Genomic DNA, 18,637 nt, shown 5'->3' on the forward strand with positions numbered 1-18,637 from the left:
AAGTCACCATAACAAAATCAGCAGTCTCAGAGCTAAGGGTTCAAGCACCAGACCTCCGGGGGGCTGGGAAAGAGGCGGGGACCCTCGGGTCCGGAATCCCAGGGATAAAACCACAGACTCCCCCCACCCCCCCGCCTTCCAGGGATAGAGCGGACTACGTCCCCCGGGCTGTGATCCTGGTCTCCAGAGCTGGGCACGACTTCCAGAGGGAGTCAGCCTGCCTCCAGGAGAAAATAACAGCGGACGAGATGGTTACCTCTCCAAAATTAAGCATCTGTAGGCCAAGATTGCCAGCCGCCTGCGCCGGGGGGCTCAGCTACCCTCTCCTGAAGTCCTTGCTCTTACCCTAAGCCCCTTCCTCATCCGCTCCGTCCGTAGGACCCTCCGGGCACCACCCGGGCAGGCTCTGCGGCCAGAGCCCGGACCAGCGAAGCCCTCCTCCCCTCGGCAGCACCCTCTTCGCGCCAAGACCGCGCCGGGGTCCAAGGGTCGGAGTAGGGGTTAGGGTCCAGGTCTGAGGGTCGGAGTCGGGTTCAGGATCCGGGTCTGGCGCCCCTCGGGCTCCCTCGTTCGCTCTGAAGCCCCGCGACCCGCTGCGCCAAGTCCCTACGGGAGCGGCGGCTCGGCGCGGCGTTCCGATGCCCTCCTTGGCTGCAGCTCTACTCGAGGCGCTCCGCACGAGGTGACACCTCAAACCGCTAGAGAACTCCAGTCGGATTAGGGGTGCAGCGGACGCCACGTGCAGCGCCGGAATGCGCGAGCTGGGGACAGGCTTGGCAGGCCTGACCGCGAAGGTGCCCCAACGAGGCCCGGACCGCGCAGGCGCCCCGAGGAAACACCCCCCCCCCTCCCCCGACTGCGCAGGCGCCGTTTCCGGGTCAAGATGGCGGCCGCGTGTCTGCTGCTGCGCGCTCTCCGCCTGGGTACGGGGCCAGGGCCGGGGCGGCTGCGGGGCCTCTACTCTGGCTGGAGCCCAGGCAGCTCCGGCAAGACCGGGTGGAGGTGGCCGTATGTTGTCCACAGGCCTCTCATGGGAGTCGTCGGGCCTGGAGGCCGAGTCCTGCAGGTAATGTGCGGGGAAGATGCCCTCCCGCCGCCGGGTCTTCGTCGTCCGAGAGGCAGCTCCGGGCCGGCAGCCCGGGGGAGGAGCGGGGGCCGAGGCGGGCGGGCGGGCAGCCGGGGGAGGGGTGGGGGGCGAGACGGGCGGGCAGCCCGAGGGAGGGGCCGGGGGCGAGGCCGCACAGTTCATACTTGGACTTTTCTAGTCCTTGTTTCGTGTGTTGGTATTTTCTGCCCGTCTTCCTGGCGTTTTGAAATTGAATCGAGAAAGAGTTTTCATCAATTTCTGGCAGAGAACTATTAGCTCATATAGATCAGATCCCAACCAGATGAATTCCAGCACCTTCCAGATGCTCTAAGTGGGCTGCCAGAAAGTGTTTTGTGTGAGCAAAGTACCTTGTAACTGTGTTTTACTTTTGTCGTGTAGCTTGACATGTTATGGATTCAAATTCATAGACCCTCTGTGTGAAGGGTGTGTTCCAGGCACTGTTAATGTTAACATTTCACTCTGAAAACAAAGACCCTAAGTTCTAAGCTGAAAAATCAGCCTTTTTCGCTGATTTTTTTTTAGCCCTCTCTTAGGACCTCGACACTCACATTTTAGGTTATAGTGTATTATTGTTATTGTGTTTTACCATAACTTGAGGACCAATTTCATATCATAATCCTATTCTACATTCCTGGCCTCCTTTTCTGAGTATGAGGGCAACTATGGCTGCATTACACTTGTTTTTGTTTTTGCTGTTTAGTTCTGTTGAGAAGGAAAATCATACTTTATTATTTTTAATCAGATTCTTTGATTATTCTATGAAAATAAATAAGGACTGAAGTAGGCAATTCACACATACCTGTGAAGTCTAAACAGATAACCTCACCAGTGGCTATAATAGTAATAAAGTCATCTGGTTTAAACAAGCAGTGTTGAGGGCTGGCTTTGAAGAATGTCTTTTTTTCCCCCATTATATCTAACATGCTGATGTTTCTCAGTTATTGGGCCCAGTCCACACTCTATGGTCCTCCCTTATATGCCTCCTGGTCATCACTGAGCCAAGAATAGTAGTATTAATTAAATGGGACAATAATTGTATGGACGAGGAATTTTTAACCTGCTGCTAACAGGAAATTACATGTAATATACTCCTTTGGTAAGGAGTTACTTTCCTCCGTAATATCAGCAGACCAGGGATGAGCTAAGGGGGAAAAAATTAAGTATAAGTAAATAAAACAGAAATGAAAAAATTGCCACCACAGAGATAGAAGAAATTAAGGTGGACCGTTGACCATAACATAAAACACATTCAGGCGGGAAACTGGTGGATTACCTGGGAATGTTCTACAAGGAATAGTCGTCTGGAGTTGTGGGGAGCAAAGGGTCTGGGCAGCCACTGTGGCCTTTGCTCCTTGGGTCTTGCAGGAGAGTTGTGAGCCTTGGCTCACAGAATGGCAGCCAGTGTTCTGCACCTTGAGTTCAGCATTTCTTTGACTTGCTCGCTTGCTTTTAAGGTTTTTTGTTTTGTTTTGTTTTTTATCAACATCCCCATTTTATTTTATTTAGTTTTTTTTTTGTTTACTATTTTTTTAACATTTTTATTGGAGTATAATGCTTTACATTGTTGTGTTAGTTGCTGCTGTATAACAAAGTGAATCAGCTATATGTATACATATATCGCCATCTCCCCTCCAGTTGCTGCTGTATAACAAAGTGAATCAGCTATATGTATACATATATCGCCATATCCCCTCCCTCTTGCGTCTCCCTCCCACCCTCTAGGTGGCCACAAAGCACCGAGCTGATCTCCCTGTGCTATGTGGCTTCTTCCCACTAGCTATCTGTTTTACATTTGGTGGTGTATATATGTCCCTGCCACTCTCTCACTTCGTCACAGCTTACCCTTCCCCCTCCCCATGTCCTCGAGTCCTAAAAATGTGGAACACTTGACGAATTTGCGTGTCATCCTTGCACAGAGGCCATGCTAATCCTCTCTGTATCGTTCCAACTTGAGTGTATGTGCTGCCGAAGCAAGCACTGCTTTTAAGGTTTTGATGTTGTTGTTTGTTTTTTTCTTTTGATGTTATGTTAAAACTTTTCAGTAATGCTCAGACCGTCGCTTCATATTTCAGGACAGTGTAAATATTACAAGTAAATAAATATTAGAGCTTTTAGGAAAGATTTTGCAGCGGGGACTCAGTCTGCATTGCCTGGGTGTGCCGTGGTGTTGGTGTGATTGATTCTGCGTGTTGCTCTTTTCAGAGTTTCCAGTTGCGACCGCTAACGCCGACGTTTGAAGGGATCAGCAGATTGTTGGTGAAACAGCATCTCGTCCAGAATCCAGTCGGACTCTGGAAACTTCTAGGTGTGTATCTTTTGAAGACGGAGGTGACAGGCAGAGCCTGTGGCCTTTGTGAATAAATTCAGAGAATGTGCTTGTTTGACGTCATCAGAAAAACGAAATCACGAAGAGGACCTTCGGCTGCTACTCACCGTGAGCCCTCAGATGCTCTGAAATGAAGTTTATGAGGAGGAAATTTATCTGAGGTCTGAACAAGCCATTTTTGCTTCTTTCCAGTTGTCTTTCTTTTTTTCGTTTTTAATTCTGGTAATAGTCGGGCTACTTGACAAAGGTTTTTCATGCGCTGTAGCCCACTCCAGGAACATTTAGTAAGGAGCTACAAACTGGCTGAGTACGGATTACGTAGAGAAGGCAAGTCAACACAGCCTACAGTTAACGTGCTTTTACACTGGAGTTGCACCGTGTAATGAGATCTTGTGACATCCTGCTGTCTCTTTTGATCTTAGGTCAAAGGACCATAAGGGTTGACACCTGTACTTTTACTCCCCCCTGTATTCAGTTGGAACAGGGAAGAAGTGAAATCTCCCACTGCTACATACGTGCCCACCCCGGTCACGGCAGCCTACACGTGCCCCCAGTGGCGCTGCCGTCACCTCCAGACACCCCCGTGTCAAGGTGGACCTCGAGGCAGTTTTATTTGTGATTCTCTTAATGCGTATGAAGAAAGGTGTAGCCCAGTCACATTGTGAGACGCTTTCCCCCGTTTTAAGCAGTGGTTGGTTCAGACCTTGGACGAGTCAGAGCCTGTGGTGTGAGGAGTGGTCCGGGGGGCGCGTCTGGGTGAAGGTGGTGGCCCGGGGCTGCTGTTGCTGCATCGTGCGGAAACCGCTCGCCGCTGTTCATTTGTTTAAATTCATTTAAAGTGACTGCATGTCTTGAAAGGGCTGTTCTCCAGCAATTTCATGACACTTTCTCAAGTTTGTGTTCATCATTTTTATTCCCTCACGTTGGTTAACTTAAATTACAAAAACACTTACTCCAGTTGAAGTAGTTCATTATTTATAATGAGTAGATATTAGAGTAAGAATGGTTACCCCAGCTTCTAGATCCTGTGCACGTAGCTTTCAGATAGTGTCTGTTTTGTTTTGCTTGTCTGGGAATACACTCTTCTCCTAAGGGTTCCCCTGTAGTTGCAAGCCTGATTGTTGTTAAACGCTTTCCCTATTCCTTGTAGGAGGCACGTACTACTTTAACACCTCAGGGTGGAAGCAGAAGACTAAAGGCAGCGATAAAGCCAAGGGGAGGAGCCCTGAAGATGACGAAGGTACATCCATAAGGCCTTAAGCGATGGCTGCCTTGGTTGTCTGCACGTGTGTGCTCTAGTCTAAGGAATAGGAAGCCCGTCCTAGGATCACGCCTGCCCCCGCCCCTGATGCAGTTGCTGGATTCTTCCTGCCCATCCTCTTAGGGACGGCTTCATCAGCACCTGTGTCCCTTGTTCAGAGTACCTGAAGGCGGGTGGGGTTGCTGTGCTCTGTGTGGAGAGGGTGGACCTCGGATCCGCCCTGGACTCAGAGCTCTGGGGGAGGAAGGCTCCAGGACTCCCCGGCCGAAGCCCCGCTCTCGTGCACACCTGACCGGTGTTGGCACTGCCTCCAGGCCTGAGGAGCAGCCCCAGAGGACAGGATGGTACGGGGCGTGGCCTTGGGGAAGGCGTGGGGCCCCAAGCCCCGGGGCACAGCGAACGGTGGACTTGCAAGTGTCCTCTCGACTCTGGAATTAGGACTCGATGATTGTGTGAAGGGGAGGGAAATGAAAAGGGAGGTTTGCGCTGAATTGACCTCTAGGATGACAGCTGGCTGCGGGGAGCTGATACATGTGGAACCCGCTAGGCCTTAGGAATGGTTGGAGCGTGCCCAGCACTGTGCTCAGTGATTTGTGTGCTCTCTTTTCAGAGTGGCCCTGTCACGGGCCCTTTCTCCATACAGGGACGCTGGATGCCTGCTCTTTGCCGGGTCCAGGGAGGGACACATGCGTGGGGAAGTGGCGCTGATTCTGCCGTGGCTGCAGTGGGTGGTGGTGCAGGACCCGAGGCCCGGGGGCCCTGGAGGAGGTACTTTACCCAAAGGCCAGTCGTGCTCAGAGCCAGGCTCCTGTGAGCCCCAGATGCCTCCGGGGGGACGGCAGCCTGAGAAACACTTTCTTTATCGGACCCCGGGCCTGTCACCAGAACTGCACACAGACTGGTCCTGTTCCCCAGGCCCCACCTTTCCAGAAGGGCGCAGCCGCCCTGGCAGCTTAGTTGGAACAAGATGGCTTCCCGACCAGGTTTTGGTACCCGTGGGGAGGACCTTCCTCCCTAGTCTGGTCCAGAAACGTCTTCAGGAGCTGGGGGTCTGGAGGTTCGGCCGCAGAGCCCGCCGGTTATGGGGTGAAGCCCCTTGTGCTCGACTTTCTAGGAGGGCCTGCGTTTTCCTGATGCTCACGTCCGTCCTTCGCTGGCGGCCCCTTCGTTTACCTTGAGAGGAGCTGTAACTTTCCATTGGTCGTGACTCCCACAGTGCCCTTGGTTGGGTTCAGATTAGACGTTTCTGGTTGTCGACCTCCTGGCCGCAGGCTCAGGGAGTGTGCGTGCTGCAGGCTTCCTTCATCATCACCCCTGGGGGAAAGCCCCCAGGGGACTTGGCTCTTCTTTTTTTTTTCTTTTTATAAATTTATTTATTTATTTATTTATTTATGGCTGTGTTGGGTCTTCGTTGCCGCGCGCAGGCTTTCTCTAGTTGCGGGGAGCGGGCTTCTCATTGAGGTGGCCTCTCCTGCTGCAGAGCCCGGGCTCTAGGCCCGCGGGTTTCAGGAGTTGTGTCATGTGGGCTAAGCACTTGTGGCTCACGGGCTCTAGAGTGCAGGCTCAGTAGTTGTGGCCCACAGGCTTAGTTGCTCCGTGGCATCTGGGTTCTTCCCAGACCAGAGATCGAACCCATGTCCCCTGCATTGGCAGGTGGATTCTTAACCACTGCGCCACCAGGGAAGTACCCCCATGCATTCTTATTTTATTTATTTATTTTTTAAAATTTATTTGTTTATTTGGCTGTGCCGGGTCTTAGTTGCAGCATGTGGGATCTTTTAGTTGCAGCATGCGGGATTTAGTACCCTGACCAGGGATCGAACCTGGGTCCCCTGCATTGGGAGTGCAGAGTCGTAACCACTGGACCATCAGGAAAGTCCCCCACCCCACCCCCATGCGTTCCTAGCATTTCACTGCGTGACCTTTGACCATGGGTTTTTTTTTTTTTTTTTTTTGCGGTACGCGGGCCTCTCACTGATGTGGCCTCTCCCGTTGCGGAGCACAGGCTCCGGATGCGCAGGCTCAGCGGCCGTGGCTCACGGGCCCAGCCGCTCCGCGGCATGTGGGATCTTCCTGGACCAGGGCACGAACCCGTGTCCCCTGCATCGGCAGGCGGACTCTCAACTACTGCGCCACCAGGGAAGCCCTGACCATGGGTATTTTTCTTTATTTTATTTTCTTTATTTGTTTATTTTTGGCTGCATTGGGTCTTTATTGCTGTGCACGGGCTTTTCACTAGTTGGGGCGAGCAGGCGCTACTTTTCATGGCAGTGCGTGGGCTTCTCATTGCTGTGGCTTCTCTAGTTGCAGAGCACGGGCTTTAGGCGTGCGGGCTTCAGTAGTTGTGGCTTGTGGGCTCAGTAGTTGTGGCTTGCGAGCTCTAGAGCACAGACTAAGTAGTTGTGGCACACGGGCTTAGTTGCTCCACGGCATGTGGGATCTTCCCGGACCACGGATCGAACCCGTGTCCCCTGCATTGGCAGGCGGATTCTTAACCATTGTGCCACCAGGGAAGTCCCCCCATGCATTCTTAAGCATTTCACTTCATGACCTTTGACCATGGGTATTTTTCTTTATTTTTCCTTTTTTTTTCCCCCCCGTCCGCACCTTGTGGCATGTGAGATCTTAGTTCTCAGATCAGGGATCAAACCAGTGGCCCCTGCACTGGGAGGGCCAGGGAATTCCCTCCTACAGTTTTTTTTGATATTATTTTTTTATATTTTTCCTACAGTTTCATTGGTTTTGTCAGCAGTTCCAGGTCTCTTACTCCACAAGTTTCCGTGTGAATTTACTTTGCAGATTATACTTCTTCTACCTTCCTGGGGTGTAGCGCTGGCAATCCCAGTTTTCCCCGGGGTTTGTAAGCACCTGACCGTTGAAGGAGACCCCAGTCAGGAGCACTCTGCCTGGCGTTGGGCAAGTAGCACTTTAATAGTAATCACTTGCAGTTTATCACCGAGATCATAGTTTTCCTTGGAAGCTAATTGTTTGAACACGTGTGTGTTCACGTTCTGAGATATGTGCTGTGTCTTCAGGTGTGTCATTCATTTCAGAGACATTCTGAGCTGGAGGAGGAAGGTGAGGGCTTGCTTCATGAGGAAATACGCAGGGTTACGGAAGACAAACCGTGAGGAGGCTGATGCTGGCGGATGGGAACGCTGTTTCCTCCCAGCAAGTCAATGCTGGGTCCGGTAACACATAGATTAATGGAGCAAAGTAGGAAATCCAGAAGCAGAGTCTAGTTTGTCTCTAAGAATTAGCACGTAACTGAAGTGGCATTGCACCCTGTGGCAGGAAGGGTAGATTGTATGAGAAATGGTTTGGAACCGTCGTTTCGTGGTTTGGAAAGAGATGAAATTAGACTCTCATTCCATATACCAACGTAAGTTCTGAGTGGATTGAATCATTCCATTTAAAAAGCGAAACTGGAAAAGAATTAGGAGAAAATAGAGGGGACCATTCCTTAACTTGAAACGGGCGAAGCCTTTAGAAGGAGAAGGTAGGTGGACCGGAGCAGCTTCTGCATCTGCCTGGCCCGTGTCCCGTCGCTCAAGCCGGCGCATGGTCCTGACCTGCCGTGGCTGCGGACACGTGCTCCCGCCGCTGAATCCCATCGCAAGCTACCATCAGACACGGTAGCGCCGGGGACCAGAGGCAGAGTCGATCTGGAGAAAGGGTCGTGCCGGCGCCTTCCCTCCGCCCGTGCCGCCGTGCACACCTGGTGCACACCTGATGAGGCGGAGGCCCTGGGGTGGGTCTGCGCCTCCCCACCTCCTGCATGTGGTGCTTGTATATTTGTTCATTTTGGGATGAGCTGTAGCTTGCCTTGAGAAAACGGGATAAAGTTCATGTCCGTTAAATTTGCATTAGCCGATAATTGCTTGCTTAACCAAAGATTTTTTTTCCGTGAGGGTGTCTTCTGGGCTGTGAGGGAGTTGACCGGCCCGTGAGCTCTCAGCTCTGTGGACTGCGTGCAGGCAGCACAGCCCAGTGTCCCGCTCAGACCTGCCCTCTGAGCGCCTTGAATGAGAAAGGCCAGTCCTGAAAGATGATATAGCGTTCTGTTCTCCAAACACAAGATTACAGAGCTGGAGAACAGATTAGCGGTTGGAGTGATGGAGTTGTCGTGTCTTGGCTGGAGATGCATACGCAGACGTTGACCTGTGATGAAATCGCACAAAACTAAAGCCACACAGGAGCGCGGGTCGCAAGGGGTGGCTGGGTCCGTAATGTCCACTTTTTGGTTGTGATGCTGTTCCCGGTTTTGTCAGATTGACTGTTGGAAGGCCCTGAGCCCAGTAGACGCGGAAGAGGGGCCTCTGTTACTTCTCACGAGCACGTGGCGCCTACAGTTACCTGGTCGTGAAAGGTTAACAAACAGCGATGGCTGGCGTTTCCAGAACACGTTTTGTGGACGGTGTCCCCGCGCCTCACCTCCATCTTCAGGTTTCTCTCCGGGCTGTGGGTCAGGACCAGCCCCGTGGCGGTATTAACAAGAGCCGGGGTGTCGCTGCATCCGCCCAGCGTTCGCGGCACAGTGCTCGCGGCTGGGGTGAACCCCTGGAGGGCTCCTGCAGTGCTGGCCTGCACGTTCGGCAGCGTCGTAACTTGCTCATTTGTCTTCAGGTGGCTGGTTCAGGTGACTCACGGCAGCAGTTGACATCCTCCGACCCCCAGGAAGGACTCTTGGGACCATAGTTTTCCAGCGGTCCCGCAGGCTGCTGTCCAGCGGGTAGACAGTCTAACGGCTTAGGAGACAGCAGCCTTTCCTGGGTGCCCCGGGCAGTAGGGATTTTGGGGTGACCCTCAGCTCTCCGTGAGCTGGATATACGAGGAGCGGCCGGCGGGGGGAGCTGTGCTCACGAAGGCGGGTTCACCCCCCGCAGACAGGACGTGGGCAGAGGCGCCAGTTGGCAGCGTCGTGTCCCCGAGTCTGGAGGGATGATGGACTTGGTGGGAAGGAGACGGGGCCCTCGGAGTGGAGGGAATGTCCTTTCTGCCCAGAGCGTTCACATGCCTTTCCTATGTAGAGTCTCAGGGTCAGATCTTGTTTCATCTCTTACACCTCAAGAATCTTCCATCTGTTTAGCCGATCCTGTGTCTCACTTTCGTATCTTCCCCTAAGTGTTTTCCCGTTGTCTTTCTTGGAACAGGCCTCATGATTTCATACCTGATCAGTACTACGGATATATGGTTTGTTACATTTGGTTTCTTTATGTTAAAGTTTCAGAAATAGAGCGAGTCCAGCCAGTTCCGGCTGGCGTGGCAGGGCGTTCCGGCAGCGCGGCTGCCAGAGCTGCTTGCTCCCGCTGGGTTGTTAGAGAGCAAGGCTGAAGGCTCAATATTTGAGAGAGATGGCGTCTCACCTGAGAACGTCAATCTGCTGTCCACAATCGCAGTAAGTGGTCGCCTTTATGAGCTTGAAATATCAGATACACCGTTATAATCTGTTGTTAGATAGAGTAATACCTAAAATGTACCTTCGTGTTTTCAAAATGGCTGCCGTGACAGTCTTCTCAGGCTTCAGGTTTTTCCTTTTATTTATTTTTTTATTTTTAAAATATTTATTTATTTGGCTGCATCGGGTCTCAGTTGCGACACGCGGGATCTTCAGTTGCAGCACGTGGGATCTAGTTCCCTGACCAGGATCGAATCTGCGTCCCCTGCGTTGGGAGCACGGAGTCTTTTTTTTCTTTTTTTTTTAACATCTTTATTGGAGTACAATTGCTTTACGATGGTGTGTTAGTTTCTGCTTTATAATAAAGTGAATCAGTTACACATATGCGCTTGTCCCCATATCTCTTCCCTCTTGCGTCTCCCTCCCTCCCACCCTCCCTATCCCACCCCTCTCGGTGGTCACAAAGCACCGAGCTGATCTCCCTGTGCTACGCGGCTGCTTCCCACTAGCTATCCACCCTACGTTTGGTAGTGTATACATGTCCATGGCACTCTCTCACTTCGTCTCAGCTTACCCTTCCTCCTCCCCATTGGGAGCACGGAGTCTTAACCACTGGACCACCGGGAAAGTCCCTCAGGCTTCAGGTTTCTAAACCGATTTAAAATGCTTTGGCCTCCGGTTGGAGAAGCAGGTGGTGTGTGTGGGTGGCTGCACCTCCAGGCTGTGCAGAGGGCAGGGGACCCTGAGTCCCTGCACAGCCTGTCCTTGGAGAGGTGACCACGGCCAGCTCTGCTGTGTGTGCCGGCTTGGCCTCTGGGGAGGGTGAGTGAACAGTGGAAGCTTTGGTTGCTGAGACAGGTCTGTCTTGGGCAGAGCTGGTGAAGGATTGTACACGCATTTCTCAAAAGGTGCTGTTAACCCCAGGTCTTGCAAAAGCTGCCTGGAGTGTTAGGAAGGGTGGGCCCACCCTGCACAGGTGAGCGAGGCCGGCTTGTTCCAGGGCCTCCTGGGGTGTGGATGAGGTGTCCGGTGGGTGCAGGGACTGGGAAGCTTTGGTTGCTGAGACAGGTCTGTCTTGGGCAGAGCTGGTGAAGGATTGTACACGCATTTCTCAAAAGGTGCTGTTAACCCCAGGTCTTGCAAAAGCTGCCTGGAGTGTTAGGAAGGGTGGGCCCACCCTGCACAGGTGAGCGAGGCCGGCTTGTTCCAGGGCCTCCTGGGGTGTGGATGAGGTGTCCGGGCGGTGGGCTCCTGGGGGCGGTGGGCTCCTGGGGGCGGTGGGCTAGCGGGACCATGTGAAGTGCTGGGTCGACAGCACCGTGTCCATAAACCGCAGCCCGTGCCCCCATGTGATTGGTGCGAGAGGAGCGCTGTGGCCTTGCCTTTGCTGGGACTCTTTCCCATCTGTGCTGTGGGCGGAGGGAGGTGACGCCCCCAGGAGCTCCTGAGTCGGGTGTGAATCGGGGGAGTTCATCTGGTGGTTCTGGTAAGGAGCGGGTCTCCAGACTCTGTTTTACACTTCTAAGCGTGCTGTTTCTCCAGTGTTTCTCTGGTGAATGCCATGCAGCTCGCTTGGGTGTCAGTCCCAGGCGGTCGTGTGGGGGGCGGGCAGGTGGTGGTGGAGAGGCTGTTGTTATCAGGGACGTGCGTGTGTGCCACAAGCACTGGGAATGGGTCGGTGTCTGGTTGAGCCTGGAGGGCCCGCGAGGGTCGTGGTTGGGCAGATGTGCTGTCAGTGAGATGTGGCGTCACTGTGGAGCCGCGCTGGTCCTGGGAGGCTTTTGACTTTAAAAATGGTTTCATGTTACCCGAGCAGGTGGGACCTCGGAGAATGGGATGTTGGTGACCTTGAACGGCGTGTAAGCAGTCGCTGTGTTGAAGCATCGGCTAAGATGCAGCATCATACCGGAGACAGACACTGGCGTGGGGCTGTCAAGCCCCACTGACGTGGGGGGGCGGGGCGGGGTCGGGGCTCCGCCCTGGTCTCACACCCGCTCCCCCCAACCCCGCAGAGCGGCGGCGGCGCCGGGAACGCGAGGACCAGATGTACCGCGAGCGGCTGCGCACGCTGTTTGTCATCGCTGTGGTCATGAGCCTGCTCAACGCGCTCGGCTCCAGCGGCGGCAACATCTCCTGGAGCGACTTCGTGCACGAGATGCTGGCCAAGGGCGAGGTGCAGCGGGTGCAGGTGGTGCCTGAGAGCGACGTGGTGGAGGTGTACCTGCACCCCGGCGCCGTGGTGTTCGGGCGGCCTGTGAGTGCTGGGCCTGGCGGGGTTGCTTAGAACAAGCTGTGGGTGTCTTGATTTAAGGAGGAGGCCTGGAGGCTTTGAGAAGGGGGCGAGGCAGTGTGGTCCCGGCGGGGGCTGTGCAGAGAGGAGGTGGGAGGGCGGCAGGGGCTCTGGGCTGAGGGAGAGGGGGCAGCGGGCGTCCAGGCTCTGCCTGGCGTGCGGCTGGCTGGAGCCCAGCAGGCTGGTGAGGGAGGGGATGGGGCTGTCCGGGTGGAAACCCCTTGGGGCCGGAGCAGGTGGCTGAGAGACGGGTGGGCAAGGGCCGGCCCTGGCCAGGAGCAGGAAGGAAAGGGGGTGGAGGAGAGGGGCACTGCGAAGGGGAGGGGAAGCTGCAGGCTTCGTGCCAGGTCGAGGGTTGGGCGTCAGGGAGGCGGAGAGACGCCCAGTGACAGCGCTGCTGCGAAGCAGGTGGGTGGGCGCACGGAGAGCGGCTGTGCAGACCCTGCTGCGAGGATGAGTCAGTGTCCAGCCTGCCTTCCCATCTCCGACCCCTCTCGTTTACCCCCAGGAACACGACACCAGCCTGAGGCCCTGGAAAGGTGACATCGATACCAGAATATTTTCTTTTTTTCTTTTAATATTTTATTTATTTATTTATCTGGTTATCCCGAGTCTTAGTTGCGGCAGGCAGGCTCCTTAGTTGTGGCACGTGAACTCTTACTTGCAGCATGCATGTGGGATCTAGTTCCCCGACCAGGGATCGAACCGGGGCCCCCTGTATTGGGAGTGTGGAGTCTTATCCACTGCACCACCAGAGAAGTCCCCCAGAATATTTTCTAACACACTTATCCTGTTTGTGTTTCCCAGGTGCCTCTATACTGGCCTGAGAGCCTTTTGTGTTAGTACTTTTTTTTTTTTTTTTTGCGGTACGCGGGCCTCTCATTGTTGTGGCCTCTCCCGTCGCGGAGCACAGGCTCCAGACGCGCAGGCTCAGCGGCCACGGCTCACGGGCCCAGCCGCTCCGCGGCATGTGGGATCCTCCCGGACCGGGGCGCGAACCCGCGTCCCCCACATCGGCAGGCGGACTCTCAACCCCTGCGCCGCCAGGGAAGCCCTGCGTTAGCACTTTTAATCCAGGACCCAGTCAGGGATCATGAGTTACACTTGATGGTTGTGTTTCTGCAGCGGCCTGCCCGCCTCCCGTTAAAGTTCAGACAGCGGGGAAGCGGGCGGCTTTCTCCGCGCCGGGAGGCAGAGGGCTTTCTGGTTGCGCTCGCTCTGCTCGCCGGAGCTCAGGTTTGCGCCTGTGGGCGGAGTGCTTTCTCCCTGGTGGCTCACTCACGCGGTGCCCCAGCGCATGCCCCACGGACACCCCGGCCACTGCTCTGCTTCTGGGCTGGTTGGGTGCTGGGGTGAGGGGGCTCATCCTGCCCGAGCAAGCGCGGCTGTGGGCGCAGCCCAGCCCTGTGAGCCTCTCCTTCTTCACAGCGGGGCGGATAGTAGCAGTTAAGTTCCAGTGCCCTTGAGAGGCCAGGGGCAGTGGTAGCGGCTGCTGGCCCGAGGGCGAGGGGCCTGGTGGCTGCTGCTGAAGCGGCTGATTCGGGCGCAGGGGATCAGCGACGGCTTCACGAGGCGTGGGGTTGAAGGGGCCTCTGGAATCATACGTTTTGCCTTTGGATTTTGACATAAAAAGAGGGTCCTTTCTACGTTTTTCCCTTCCATCCGAATTGGCCAGGGCAGGTGTTTGAGCAATCGAGGATCGATGAAGTTCAGACCAAGCGTTTGGGGTCCGTTAGGTTAATCCCGCCACTAAGGCCAAGGGGCGTTCCAGTGCAAAGCTTGGTTTTGACTGGGGGGTCCCCTGTGTGCCCCTCCACCTGGCCTTCTTAGCCCACAAAGTGGAGCCTGACTGGCCACTCATAACGATGGTCACCCCGCAAGACTTTCAAGAGGCCGGAGCAGGGGGAGATCTGGTTGCTCCATTTAGATTCCAGGAGTGTGCTTAGAATCCGAGCCTGGAACGGTTTAACTCTGGAGAGCGTGGGCCCGGCTGCCAGAACGATGATGACGTGGGGTTGGGGTGGAGGTGCCGAGACTGTCCCGCCAGCTCCGGAGGACGCCACCTACTCCCTCTTCCTCATCTCTCCTCCGCCCGAGGACGGAGGAGCCCACTCGGTTGACCGTCAGACCCAGCCGATGGTTAAACAGGGAACCTTCGCGGGGTGACTGTAGGTTTGGTCCAGCACTGCGGGTTCCTTGCCGAGGCTCTGCTGTGCCCCCACGGCGGGGCGCGATCCGGGTGCGGAGTTGAAGACACACGTGCTGCCCTTCGTTTGCTTAAAATGTTTTTTCAAGAACGTGTCGCTGTAATTGCGTTTGAGAGAATGAAAACTCCCTGGACGTGGAGGGGCTTCTGAGTGGCAGGCGTCTGCTTTTGAAGCCCTGCAGCCGTCCACACACTGTGGCTGGGCCACCGTTCTCTGTCCTCAGGGCCCGCGGTCTGACCTGTTCATCCTTCTCGCCGTCCCTCTGCTTTCTGCCCCCAGCGGCTGGCCTTGATGTACCGAATGCAGGTGGCAAATATCGACAAGTTTGAAGAGAAGCTTCGAGCAGCTGAGGATGAGCTGAGTATCGAAGGCAAGGACAGGATTCCGGTGTCCTATAAGCGGACGGGATTCTTTGGAAAGTAGGTTGGTCATTTCTGGGTGCCTCTAAACTAAACCAGGCTTGGCTTTGTAATGTGAGAAACAAAGCCCAATAAAAATCTCACACTGGCTGTGCCTGCAGTGAGCTAGAGCCCCTCGTGGGAGGCGGGCGCGTGAGGGGCGGCGTGACCTGGGCCAGCTTGGAGTCACTTCTAGGCACCACGTCCGCTGTCTGTGGTGTTTCCGAATTCAGCCCAGGTTGGGTTTGCTGTTGCCTGCAAACGGGAAGATGAGGCAGGAAAGGGAGAAGCAGGGTGTCCAGTGGAACTTCTTGGTTCCGTGCTGAAGAGAGACGTAGAGACCGTGCAGGGCCTGTGGGCGGCAGGGCCTGCAGACTCCTTGGTGGGAGCACGTTCATCAGCGGGTCACGGGCCATGTATCTGGACGCTACTGTGTGCAGAGGTCTGCGTCCCCTCGTGGTGACCAGCGGCGTCTGTGAAGTGCTGTGTGTCTGTCCCACAGCCTCTGGCTCCTGCGGGTGCAGGCCCCTAGGCTGCACCTCTGCTTGTTGTAGGGAATGGGGGGGCACACCTGGATGGGTCCCCCTCTTCATCTGGGGGGCGATGCCCTACGGTTTTCTCTTGTTACTGATACACCGATTTTGCCTTAGTGACCAAAATTGATGGCCTACTTTTGAAAAACAAAATACGTGGAAGGTGACGAGCTGCTCTTGGCAGGCCTGAGTTACCCGGGGCCTGGGTGGCAGGTGACATTCTGGCTTCATGCGACGGTCGGGTTCTGCGTGCCCAGCGCTGCCGTGCTCCAGATCGGAGACTGCGGGAGCACTTGATGCAGGAGGGTGGTTGATGAGAATGGGACAGGGAAACCCCTTTTCAGCGCTGGTTCCACAGGTTGATCTCAGAGTGAGGGCGCCCTTCGCATCTTGGGCGCGTCTGCGGGCCCAGCCTGTGCGAGGCGTGTGTGCCGGCTCCCCGGCGGCCGGGCCTGAGCCTGTGCCCACCTTTCTCTCTCATGCTGTAGTGCCCTCTATGCCCTGGGGATGACAGCGGTGGGCCTGGCCATCCTGTGGTATGTTTTCCGTCTGGCTGGAATGACAGGACGGGAAGGCGGATTCAGTGCTTTTGTAAGTTGTACAGATCGTCTCCCCGAGCTTGTGTTCCTGGGATTCGTCCGTTTGTGCTGACCCTTTCCCGTCACCTGCAGGATGAGTGCACAATGGACGTCAGCCTGGACGTCGTCTGGCAGCCCTTCTTTCCTTCCGCTTGGCTGACCTGGGGGGCGCAGCACTGGCTCCAGCCGAGGCCCCTCTCCTGGCATGTGGACGGCTGAGCCAAGGGGTTTACGCTGCACTGTGTTCTGCATTTTGCACTCTCAGCTGGACGTGACTGTTTGGGGGTTTCCCCTGCTAGCTGAGACAGCTTTAAAGGTTGTCTTTAAAGGGACGACCTTTATGCGCTTTAGAAGTATACTTCTGTTGTCATGGCATCCATTGTAACGTGCACTTTCCCTCCCGCTCAAGTCGTACCTGGCCTGTCAGCCACATCAGCAGAGGGCGGTGGAGGAGCCCCTCCTGGGGACGGGCCGGGGGGGACAGAGCGCCCCAGTTTCCCCCTGGACCGGGGCCCTCGGTACTCAAGACGTGCGCGCACACTGTCAGTGGCAGCGTGGTGTCTTGTGGGGTGCGCTGTACCTGGCTCAGCCAGTTTGATAGTCCTTGCACACTTTGGGCTGTTTATCGTTGTACTTAAATAATACTGTGGCGAATCCCACGCAGCTGCATCTTTTGAGAGCCTGTCCTGAAGGAGATCGTGGCTGAGGTTGAGCCCCTCACCAAGAGCTTGTCTGTCCAGCTGGATTGCGCTCCAGAAATTGACCAAGTAACTTTTGTACCAACACTCCCCAGAACTGCGTGTCTTTACATAACTCTTATAATCGGAAAAAGAAATCACACGATAGTGGGGAAGGTCACACAGAGAAATAAGATGGCTCATGCAAAGACGTTGCTTCACCTAGTTGACGTGGGGAGTGTTTTCCCTTAAGGCAGATTGCTGGACGCCGGGCAGCTTTCTGGCTGTCAACGCCCTCGTGTGTCTGGACCATGCCCTTAGCTGCCGTCTGAGTGAGTGGGGACGGTGGGGCAGGACGTGCAGGTGAGCCGGCACCCAGGGCTCCTCCCCCCTGCCCTACTGGGCTGCACAGGGCTCCGCCCTTTGTCTTTCTGCCCAGAATCAGCTTAAAATGGCTCGCTTCACGATTGTGGACGGCAAGACGGGGAAAGGAGTCAGCTTCAAAGATGTGGCAGGAATGCATGAGGCCAAGCTGGAGGTCAAGGAGTTTGTGGATTATCTGAAGGTGAGCAGGTGGCGGTGCAGGGGGCGGGGCGGACTGCCCGGCCGGTGCTGCGCTACACGGTGAGCCCCCTGCTTGGCCAGCACCTACGTGGTGGCTTCCGTGACCACGGTGCCCTGCGCTGCCTGTCACCCGTCACCGCAGAGCGCTCCGCTTTCCCAGCCACGTGGACGTGACCCAAGCCTCCCGAGGGTCACGTCCCGAAGGTTCTGTGGAGCGCCGGGGCTCAGTGCGTGTCCTCTGCCGCCTTCTAGAGCCCAGAGCGCTTCCTTCAGCTCGGAGCCAAGGTCCCGAAGGGCGCCCTGCTGCTCGGCCCCCCCGGCTGCGGGAAGACGCTGCTGGCCAAGGCGGTGGCCACAGAGGCCCAGGTGCCCTTCCTGGCGATGGCTGGCCCCGAGTTCGTAGAGGTCATTGGAGGTGGGCCCCCCGACCACGTGTCCAGGGCGCGCTCCTTCTGCAGTGGCCGGGTTGCCTTAGGGAGTCGTGGGCGTGGAGGGAACGGGGCGCTGACGTTCTGGGGAGCCGTGGTCTGGGGGGTCCAGGAGGGAGTGGGCCGGCAGCGTGCAGCAGGGTCCACCTGCTGGGGTTTCTCCGAGAGCAGGGTCTGTGCCCCTGACCCGCCTGCTTCCCCATCCCCCGTGTCCTCAGGCCTCGGCGCGGCCCGCGTGCGGAGCCTCTTCAAGGAAGCCCGCGCCCGGGCCCCCTGCATCGTGTACATCGACGAGATCGACGCCGTGGGCAAGAAGCGCTCCACCACCGTGTCCGGCTTCTCCAGCACGGAGGAGGAGCAGACGCTCAACCAGCTGCTGGTGGAGATGGACGGTGAGCGCTGCTCGGGCCGGTCGGCGGCGCTGCTCGGGGGCCGCGAGGGTTTGTCGGCGCTGGGGACTCTTTCTCCGGAGGTGACGACCAGAAACGGCTTTCGCTTTCCCAGAGTCAGGGCAGTAGTACAAAAAGAAAAAAGAAGAAAAGGGGGGAATGCCATGTCGGCTGGGTCACGACGGTGGTGGTCAGTCTCAGGGGAGCCCAGGGAGTGTTGCTGCTGTGAGAGTCTCTGTGCCCAGCGTGGGTGCGGCCGGGGTGCCGTGTCTGCTGCCCTTGAGATGCCCTCTGGACTGGCTTCCGCACAATTTCTTTTTCTTTTTAATGGAATTGGTTTTTCTTTGAGCTACTCCTGTAAGATCCTCTTTGGAGAGAGGGAGAGAGAGGGAGAGAGAGAGAGAGAGGGAGAGAGGGAGGGAGGGAGGGAGGGAGAGAGAGAGAGAGAGAGTGTGTGTGTGTGTGTGTGTGTGCGTGTGT

The 18,637-nt window shown here is 55.8% G+C and overlaps 1 protein-coding gene and 1 non-coding gene across 2 annotated transcripts in view; one reads left to right on the forward strand and one right to left on the reverse strand.

Annotated features, from left to right (window-relative positions):
- The first annotated feature begins 873 nt into the window (after window positions 1-873).
- Window positions 874-18,637, forward strand: part of SPG7 (SPG7 matrix AAA peptidase subunit, paraplegin) — a 31,949-nt gene continuing 14,185 nt past the window's right edge. Inside the window, 9 exon segments of the mRNA XM_024125086.3 lie at window positions 874-1,066; window positions 3,311-3,413; window positions 4,585-4,674; window positions 12,106-12,347; window positions 14,870-15,009; window positions 16,010-16,112; window positions 17,216-17,341; window positions 17,593-17,755; window positions 17,987-18,160. Coding sequence (XP_023980854.3) covers window positions 884-1,066; window positions 3,311-3,413; window positions 4,585-4,674; window positions 12,106-12,347; window positions 14,870-15,009; window positions 16,010-16,112; window positions 17,216-17,341; window positions 17,593-17,755; window positions 17,987-18,160 — 1,324 coding nt within the window. The 5' untranslated portion in view covers window positions 874-883.
- Window positions 2,980-3,086, reverse strand: LOC112065239 (U6 spliceosomal RNA). Its single transcript, XR_002891919.1, has one exon. It is a non-coding gene; the product is annotated as a U6 spliceosomal RNA (small nuclear RNA).

This window comes from Physeter macrocephalus, chromosome 17 (assembly GCF_002837175.3).
Source record: "Physeter macrocephalus isolate SW-GA chromosome 17, ASM283717v5, whole genome shotgun sequence".
Lineage (NCBI taxonomy): Eukaryota > Metazoa > Chordata > Mammalia > Artiodactyla > Physeteridae > Physeter > Physeter macrocephalus.